General features: G+C 45.6%; 2 protein-coding genes across 2 annotated transcripts; one reads left to right on the top strand and one right to left on the bottom strand.

The window, feature by feature from the left end:
- The first annotated feature begins 3396 nt into the window (after nucleotides 1-3396).
- LOC123191664 (U1 small nuclear ribonucleoprotein A) lies at nucleotides 3397-6908 on the top strand. The gene is made up of 5 exons (XM_044604320.1): nucleotides 3397-3629; nucleotides 4193-4365; nucleotides 4989-5082; nucleotides 5836-5927; nucleotides 6396-6908. The coding sequence occupies exons 1-5, from the start codon at nucleotides 3527-3529 to the stop codon at nucleotides 6681-6683; spliced, it is 750 nt and encodes a 249-aa protein (XP_044460255.1). The 5' UTR covers nucleotides 3397-3526; the 3' UTR covers nucleotides 6684-6908.
- Nucleotides 6909-7247: 339 nt separating this feature from the next.
- Nucleotides 7248-9769, bottom strand: LOC123191672 (mediator of RNA polymerase II transcription subunit 28). Its single transcript, XM_044604326.1, has 3 exons — nucleotides 9475-9769; nucleotides 9076-9188; nucleotides 7248-7659 (listed from the first exon to the last, which is right to left on the bottom strand). Exons 1-3 carry the CDS (start codon nucleotides 9653-9655, stop codon nucleotides 7525-7527), a joined length of 429 nt encoding a protein of 142 aa, XP_044460261.1. The 5' UTR covers nucleotides 9656-9769; the 3' UTR covers nucleotides 7248-7524.
- Nucleotides 9770-9827: the final 58 nt, after the last annotated feature.

A 9827-nucleotide genomic window follows, 5' to 3' on the forward strand; every position in this document is an offset into this window, starting at 1 on the left:
AACCTTCCTCCGCTTTACGCCCGCGACCTTGCTGACCTTCTTCGCCGCTGGCCGGGATCGCGTTGCCGCGTTGGCGCCCGGAGTGCGGGCCATCGCGGCGGGGGCGGCCGGATTCCCGCCCTGCACGACAATGTTGCCCTGCCGCTTGCGGGCAGGCGCGGCTTGGGCTTGGGCGACGGTGGCGGGGCCAACTTGGCCGGCGACGAGATCCGCCCGAGCGGAAGGGGTGTGGTCGACCTCGACGGTGACGGGGGATAGCAGGGGGGCGTCCATGGCGGCGACTGACGGCTGGGGAAGAGCAGTCGGAGCTTGCGGAGTGGGGGCAATGGTGCCGGAGGGTGCAGGGAGCGGGAAGGGCCGCGCGGAAATGTCCCTCCCGCCAAATCTCGCGCGGGATAGGGGTTGAGCTCGGTTCGACCTCCCAGCCCGCGAAGATAGAGGTTGAGCTCGGGTCGGCCTCCCAGCCCGCGAAGATAGAGGTTGGGGGAGAAGATTTGCTGCGCCCCGCAAAAAAAATTGCGGGTCGTGGCGGGATCCGGGGTCTGCTCGTGCAGATTTTCTGGCCCCGACCCGCAATTTGGCGGTTATTTTGCAGGCCGGGACGTTTTGCGGGGTCTGCTAGAGTTGCTCTAACCAACTAAGGTCAGACTTAGGGTTTTTACCCTGGAGCTCGAGACCGGGTGCTCGAGAAGCACCACCCAACCGAAGTCATCCTAAATTATCTCCTCCACATTCCACGATCCCAGCAGCATAACAAGAAGCATACTTAGACGAGGGAGGATGGTCACATGCACCACCCAAATCCTGAGGTTGGGACGATCTGGCGCACCTGCACCGTCCTCACAAGTGACAGCTGATGAACGATCTGCATGAGACGACATCACCACATGCCGCCACTACCATCATCGTCGCATGTGGCAGCAGATTACTCCTATGTGGAGGACACGACCGCAGTTATGCATCGCCGTTAGCGATGTAGATCGCGAATCTTGCTGGATTTGAAGGTCCGAGCCCTTCCGGCGACCATTGTCCAGCAGATGCCGCGTCCATGGTGGCAATGACAGCTAGCCAAGCCCAACCGATAGTGCCCAGCAGCACGAGCTAGATCAGGTGCGATCACCCCGACATCTGCTACATAGGCATCGCCACATCCCCGTCGCGGCGCGGGTGATGGACGCAGCAACTGCTGCATTGCTACCGCACCCCGACACCGAAGGGAGCCTCTGGAAGCATTGCTAGCCCCGGCTCGATGAGCAGGCTCTCCAGATCGAGGGACATGGTGGCAGACTGGCGGTGCCAGCTCCCCTCCCTTTCCTCCGTGGCTTGTGTGCCTGCTGCAAACAACGCCATCAAGGATTGGGAAGGCCCGTTGCTGTCCGTGCTCAGCCATGAACCACTGCTGCCGCTGCATCATACCAGCCATTATTGGGTCACAAGGCGTCTGCGTGTACATCGCCAAAAACCATCGATCAACAGCAGGAACGGAGCCCCGCCGCCGCCGTCAGCCGCGCGGGCAAGCCTGGCGGAGACTGCCGGCGGCGGTGAGGGAAGACGCACGGGAAGAGAGCCGCCTGAAAAAGTGGATCGCTAGCCGCCCGGCAATTGGACACCTGTTTTATTTTTTTCCATATACATTGTACGTTTTTTGTATATTCTATACACGCTTATGCATATTAACATTTATTCAAAATATTATGTAATTTCATTTTTATAATATATATGTTTAGAAATTTTTTGAATGTAAACAAAATTTAAAAAGCAAAGCAAAAAAAAGCAAGAACAAATGTGAAAGAAAGAGAGCGCTTAAGGCCTGTGGACCTCCAGCGTACTTGGCCGGCCCATTGTCGCCCGTTTCAGGCAAGAGTTCTGGGGGAGCAACTAGTTAACGAGCGCTTCTTCGGGAGCCTCGCAACGATTAGCGCCATTTGGCGCGCTCTCAGCATTCGCCACGTGTCGCGCTCTGGACGCTCCCTTTGGATTTTTTTTCGCACGCGTTTTCGGCTTTTTAAATGGTTTTTTTGGGTTTTTCGATGTTTTGGTTTTCCCCGTCTTTCTTAGCTTTTCGATCAAAAAAAATAATTTTTTTGCACGAAAAAAACGCGTTTTCTTTTATTTTCCTTTCGCGAAAGTCACGTTTTTTCTTCCGCGAGAGGCACGGTTGTGCTTTAGCGAGAGTCACGGCTGTGCCTTTCGGAAACGAAAAAAACACATTTTTTGTTTTTTTTTTCTTTCGCGAGAGTCACGGTTTTGCTTCCGTGAGAGGCACGGTTGTGCTTTTGCGAGAGTCACGGCCGTGCCTCTCGGAAAAGGGAAAAACAAAACGTGTTTTCTGTTTTTTTCGTGAGAGTCACGGTTTTGCTTCCGCGAGAGGCACGGTTGTGCTTTCGCGAAAGTCACGACCGTGCCTTTAGGAAAGGGAAAAACAAAACGTGTTTTCTTTTTTTTTCTTTCGTGAGAGTCACGGTTTTGCTTCTGCGAAAGACACGGTTGTGCTTTCGCGAAAGTCACGGCCGTGCCTCTAGGAAAGAAAAAAAAATATGCGTTTTTTGTTTTTTTTTTCTTTCGCGAGAGTCACGGTTTTGCTTTCGCGAGAGGCACGGTTGTGCCTTCGCGAGAGTCACGGCCGTGCCTCTCAGAAACGAAAAAAAACGTGTTTTCTATTTTTTTCCTTCCACGAGAGTCACGGTTTTGCTTTCACGAGAGGCACGATTGTGATTTCGCGAGAGGCACGGGTGTGCCTCTTTCGGAAAGGGAAAAAATCGTGCTCCTGGTTCGGTTTTTTCGCCCTGTTATTTTCGTCCGAATTTTTTCGTGAAAAAAAATTTGTCAAAACCTATCAACATGGGATCTAGTTTTGAAGATCTCGACGTGAGAAATTCAATGATGAAAACGGTTTAAAATTTGGACGCACGGTTTAAGAGATAAAACGTTTTAAATAAATGAATCTACGAAAAAAGAAAAACTCCTATGTTGCGACAAGTGGCGCACTGCATGTACGCCATTTGTCGCGACCTGAGAAAGTAGAGTGTTCTTTGCAACGAGTACTCCTTAATTAGTGATTTCGGAGTTCTGGTCTTGCTACAATGCCCCAGATGTTTCAGAGCAACACCTAAAAAAAAGATGTTTCAGAGCAGCGACTTCAGGGAAGTTACTTTCGAGTTTGAGCTAGAGAATGTAATTTTGAAGCTCGTGATTTAGTTAAGACAGCTGTTTCACTGTCAGTGGATCGCCACATGTGGCTAGAGTGCTTATCAGACATTATTTGTATTCCTAAATGTCATTGAGTTTTAATAAAGTCCCTAGTTCATCTAAAAAAAGAAGTCGCTCCCCCAGATCTGATGTTTGCCGAACCAACGAGCCCACACGGCAAGCCTCTTTTGAAGCGATATTAAGACATGAAGGCCCAACCCGAGAAAATAGAAGAGAAGACGTCCCTCAGAAAAAAAAAAGAGCGAGAGAGGACACGGAGGGGTCCGGAGGCTAGAAAGAGAAGAAGGCTCTCGAGCGGCGGCTGCGCGACGAGGATATGAGCGGCGAGGCGGCGGCCGGCGGCGGCGGGGAGGCGAACGGCGTCCAGCCGAACGTGACCATCTACATCAATAACCTCAACGAGAAGATCAAACTCGAAGGTATCTTTCCCCTGCTTGAGCCCTCTCGCCTTCCTCCGCGCCCCCCTTGTCTAAACCCTAGGGAGATTCTCGCGGATTTCTTCTTTCCCGTGTAATGTATTCGCTACCTCTGGCTCGCCGTTGTTCCTCTGCGCTGGCCCGGTGGAAATCTCGGCGCTTCTCCAGGACACGTTTTGCCAGACACGTTGGTGCCCGCTAATGAAATTCCGTGTGCCAAGCCCGGCTGTTTTCCGGCGGAGGTAGTCGTTGTCTCGTGGAGAAGTGCCGCAGATATCTCGCGGATTAGTGGTTTAGCGTGTGCTGGTGTTAGAGATCTGGCGGTCTGCTTAATCCGAGGGCAGTCCTCTTTGTTTGATGTACCGAGCTAATAGAATCGAATCTGGGTCATGAAAGTAAGATTACATTCTCCAGTTTACCGAAGAAAAACAGCAATTGCATACCCTGTACTGCATCTCTGAATTTTGAAGTCGTTACAGTCGTTACAGATTTCTGCTGAGCCTTATTTAGTTTTACTTTTTGGAACCGATGCGGCTGACTAATATAATTTGCTGAATTCTTTACAGCACTTAAGAAGTCCCTCAATGCCGTTTTCTCCCAGTTTGGGAAAATCATTGAGGTGCTTGCTTTCAAGACTTTGAAGCATAAAGGGCAGGCATGGGTTGTGTTCGAAGATGTTGCATCAGCAACTGAGGCTTTGAAGAGGATGCAAGATTTTCCCTTCTATGACAAACCCATGGTGAGTTTACAGCTGAATTGGTGTTACAGCTTTGCTTGTCCCATAATTTGATCTGATCTGATTTTACTATATCCTGTTTTTTTTTTAGATATGTTACTATATCCTGTTTTTTTTTAGTTATGTTACTATATCCTGTTGTTCGTTGTGTTGTTAGCCAAGCGTATTGGGTTTATGAATACCATCTCAACAGAAAAAAGAGCATCTCTACTGCTTGCAATTATGTCATAATGTTATGGTTTGTCTAACATAATCTAGCATTTAAGCTTATTCAATTCTTTCTATTGAAGCGGTTTGTTCTAAGCAACATTACTGCCTAGGTGGTCTATAATCTATCTTGTTTGTGCTTAGATGACACTCCCTCCGTACCAAAATATAAGCTTGTTGTGCTTAGCGGAAAAAAACGTCTTATATTTTGATACAGAGGGAGTATATTATTTGTATATACTAGGTCCCTTACTGGGCATGTCTAGTCAATACCAAACTAAACTTGAGTTGTTCAAATTGCTTAACTAACTATTGCACACATGCACATATGCTCTTTCATCTGCTCCTTTGCATTGCATTTTGACTTCTGAAGCTGTAGTATTTTTGTCACTCATGAAATCTTGTCTATTTGATTTCAGAAAATTCAATATGCCAAGACCAAGTCAGATGTTGTAGCAAAAGCTGATGGCACTTTCGTACCTCGAGAAAAAAGGAAGAGGAATGATGAGAAACGTAAGATCCCGGTTAATGTGCATACCCCTTTACATTTGCAGTTTTACTTTGGCCCCTCGGAACTTTATCTTGGTTTGCACTTCTTTATTTTGTTTGGACACGTAGCTTGCCATTTGTTAGCACGGTATGTTCAATATATTTTGTAAAACTTAACTGAAAGATGTGCTGGAGATGGACTCTGTTGCACGTAGCCATGGATTGTTGTTTATAACAGGTTAATAAATTGACTTGAGGAGGTATTGGTGTCACTACTAATACATTATCATAGTTTTCACTTTTCCTCTGCACATGTAGTGGGGCATACATTACTGCTAAAATGTTTAAAACAGCAAGAATCAGACCTTTTGCGGTCCTTGATTCCAGTCTTCAGTCCCCCATTTAAACATTTTTCTTAGGTGGTATATGCAGATTTTGCAACTAAGCTCAATAGATGCACTCATTCGCCTAAAAAAATCCAGATTATCTAAAAACAAAATTTCTTTTATTCTGTTCTTGCACTTACTGTTACTTCTACGAGAGTACCAGTATTAATTTGAATAGAAGCAAAAGATCAATAAAGCAGTCGTCGCCAGGTCTAAATATCAGATATCTGTTCAATTCACTGTATTTAGCTTTACACACTTTGTTGATAGAGTTGCTTCGTACTGGGAGGTACTACTTATTTTGCTGGTTTTTTATACGAGCTTATGGCAACTTGGCATCCTTTTAAATTCACGAGCAAAACTTAGTCTGCCTTGTTCTTTGATAATGCAGCTGAGAAGAAGCAGAAGCGTGAGCAGCACCATGATGTTAACCAGGCTGGCGTGGGCATGCATGCCTATCCTGGTGCTTATGGGGCTCCGCCGGTAAGTGCTGTAGAATTGATTAGAAATGTTCTTATTTATTCATTTTCTGTTGCGTAGAGGTTTTTGTTGTTGCATATGAACGATGGAATATGTTCTTGTGACCATGTTTTCCAAGCTCCATTCTTCTTTGCTTTGTGTTCACATACACAATCTCCTTTTAACTTCTTTGCTAGACATCCTGCCTGCTGTTTTGTTGTTCTATTTTGGGAATGGAGTTTGTATGTCTGCAAGCCAGTGATTCCTGCTTGCATAATTATGTAAGTAAAATTGGCATTCAACATATTAAGGCGATTCACTTTGCTTCGAGAAATAGCTTGAGATTTAGCAGGGAATAGTCATGACTCAGACTTAGCGCAAAGTTTGCTTACTATCATATATACGCCCAGTACTATGACTGGGCATCTTTCCACGTTTATTCTGTAATTAGTTTTCTTCACATCATTACTGGCTTGACTTTTTCTTGTGCAGCTCTCTCAGCTACCTTTTGGTGCGGGACCGAAGGTCATGATGCCAGAGATTATTGTACCAAACAACATTCTCTTCGTCCAAGAACTCCCACACGACGCGACCGCTTTGATGCTGCAGATGTTCTTCTGCCAGTACCCCGGGTTCAAGGAAGTGCGGATGATCGAAGCGAAGCCCGGTATCGCTTTCGTGGAGTATGGAGACGAGGGGCAGGCAACCGCAGCCATGAACCTTCTTCAGGGTTTCAAAATCAAAGAGAACCCAATGCGCATCACATATGCGAAGAAGTAACTTGATGAGCTGTATTGACTTGAATTAATGTTGTAGGCCTGTTTTTGCACCATCTGGTAGATTTTCTTCACATGTAAGGTAGACTACATCATCCAGTAAATTAATGCGTCCATGCTTGGAAGCTATTTTCAGTCATGTATTTGGGTTTGGCATCGTTGTGATAATCTTTTGTCAAATCATATGTTGCCAATTCCGTCTAATAACCATTTCCTACTTTTGTCGCTATTTTTCCACAAGTTCCTCACAACCATAAACCTGAGCTTCGAGTATTATGTTGATGTTTGTGATGACAATTGTTTCTGTAGAACATGACAACCATAATTTTCCTTTCCTTGTCATACTGTTAACTCAAATCTCAACAAAACCATGTCCTACATTAAATTCAATCAATTAAAATCCTATGAAAACATAACTAAATCAAAACTTTCCGTGCCATCCTCTACACATACTCAAATCAAATCTTTACCAAAAATCTAGAACATGATGGGTGTAAGTTATATGTTGGACATGACTGGCGTTGAACCATTAGAATATGGTGGGGGTAAGTTATATGCCTCGCTGCAATGCAGAGACAATTAGCTAGTATATAGATTGCTTTTAACTTTCGAGTACATGTTTTGCATGACAAATTTGCCCCAAACTGGTAACCAAACAGATAGAAAAAAATTACATGTTCCACAACGAAACAAGACACCGATGAACAATTTGACTGGTTAGATCCTAAACATTAGTTATGCTGGTTTGTCTCTTGGCTGACAGAATTTTTCCAGGGACGACTAACATTCAGCCACACAGAATTTCATGGCCATTCTGGTCGAAATAGGAAATGTACATGGCGGAATCAAACTCTTTCGAGCTCAGTGTTGTGCTTGCCCAGCTGGTCCTTTAGTTCTTTCTGCCACCCTTCAATGAGACTCTTGTGCTTGGCAATGAGCTCAGACCTAGTCTTCAGTTCTTCCTCCATTGTAGTAATCTCCTGCAGCTCAAACATGAAAATACGTTCAGAGTTGGCAATTTAGTATTTACCTATTAAGCTTCAAGGCCATACTGCATATGACTTTTCTCAACTTCCAGGTACTTAGTACAAGATAATATACAGAATAAACAAAGCCTGCCTTTTAGGGGGACAAATAAATAAGGCCTGTGAAGTGTTTAATTGTACCCGTCTCAACATAATTGCATATTCATGTGGGAAACCATTTTTGTTTTATTTTCAAGCAAAAAAGAATTTTAAGAAGGCTACTGGTTTCTTAAGATTCTTCACTTCTGAATCTGTCTAACTGTGTTAATTTTTATATCATTTAATAGTACGGAACTGAGGCTGAATAGCACAAAAGCATTGCATCAAGTCACCCAATCACAAAAATTACGCTCCCTGCAAACATACATCGTGATATTTTTTCATAAAAATTATATACTTCTGCAGTGCACAATCGAGGCTAATAGTAGCACAAAAGCGTTGCATCAAGCTCCTCAAGCACAAACATTACGCTCCCTATTCACATACCTATGCTTTTTCATAGAAGTGAAAGTGAGGTCAGATTACAATTAGAACTGCTTTTACAATGGTGCCCGTAGTACCAAATATAATTTTCTTCAAACAAACATGTTACCAGAAGATAATAATAAATGCTTTTGCAGTTTCTCGGGCAACTGAGAAATAACTCATTAAGTCAATGCTTAGAACCATCCGATCTGAACATCGGAATTCGTCCCAAGGGATGAGAAGATATTGATCGGACGGCTATCAATGTCGACTGTATAATCACTCCCCCATCAATTCCTAGCTGATAAACTCATGCAAGAAACTACTACTCTCTCTGTAACTTAATGTAAGACGTTTTTGCAGTTCAAGAGAGGTAGTACCAAATAACAAAAACTCAAAATCCCCTCTCTGAAAATTCAATTCGCTGCCTTGCTTTTAAAGCCCGCTTGCGGCGTATCTTCAGCACCTGCCATGCTGTGCTTGAGACTACTGCCTTATCCAAATAGGCCATTAATATTAGTTGATAATAGTAAAAGTTTATCGTTCAAATTAGTTATTTTTAAGGACCACCAACAATCATAAGGGTTGGATTATGGGTTGATCAACTCGTGTCGAGAATACTACCAATGAAATTAAACCAAAACCGATTGCATTCCTTTTACCACCCTCTCCCTAGCCATTCCAACTCAGGAGTCACCACCCACCTATCACGCCACTATGGTGTGCCAAACCTCGCCCACCCTCTGCCTAGTAGCAGCAATGTAAGAGAACGTTATAGGTTTATTCCTAGAGATCCCAGGACAACTCCAATCACCACTGTCTCTCCCCTAACACACAGAATCATGTACATATCCACAGAAAGCAATGAAGTGATCCCAAGTGAAGGATCTAGCTGAAGAATCACACCTTACGAAGCAGTTCTTCGTTTGTTGGTTGGTCCTCGCGCTGCATGTCGATGAAGCAAGACTGAAGCTTCTTGGCTGCCTCCATGAAATCCCTGGCGTGCCTCTCGACATCAACTGTCCACAGCAAAACCACAGTCATCATCTCCAATTTGGCACTAGTAAGTAACACAGCAGTCGGAACTACAGATACACAAATTGCTCTAGTCTAAGCACCTGATATCTAATCTACCGGGAATCAAATAGGCCAATCACAAGATAATCCCTAAAACGAACACCTGGCGCGCGCGAGGGGAGAGCGGGGCCAGTGACCAACCAAGAAGACGAATCTTGGCCCGAAACATGGCCGCTCGGATCGACAAGGGGGGGAGGAGAAGGGAGGACGGCGAGAGAGGGTTCGTACTCTGGTGGGAGGACTGGAGGGAGCGGTCGACGGCCTGCAGCTCGCGCGCGGGGAGGCACGGCAGCAGCGCCGCCTCCAGCGCAGCCACGCACGCCATCATTTCATCCCGCGCGGTTGCCGCGGGCGTCTGCTGCTGCGTGGGCGCCGGCGACTGCGACGGGGGCGGCGGCGGCTCTGCCATGGGAGAGACGGGGAGATGGGGATCGCGAAATCCTTTGGAACCCCCGGTTCGGTTAGGCGAAGATATCGCCCGTTCGTTGGAGGATGGACGGCTGTGACGATAAAGAAAGTTTGTGCTAAAACAGCAGGAGCAGAGAAGAACTTTTGATGTTTTTCTCCCAATACAGTACAGT

The sequence above is a fragment of the Triticum aestivum genome, chromosome 1A (assembly GCF_018294505.1).
Source record: "Triticum aestivum cultivar Chinese Spring chromosome 1A, IWGSC CS RefSeq v2.1, whole genome shotgun sequence".
NCBI classification, from domain to species: Eukaryota; Viridiplantae; Streptophyta; class Magnoliopsida; order Poales; family Poaceae; genus Triticum; species Triticum aestivum.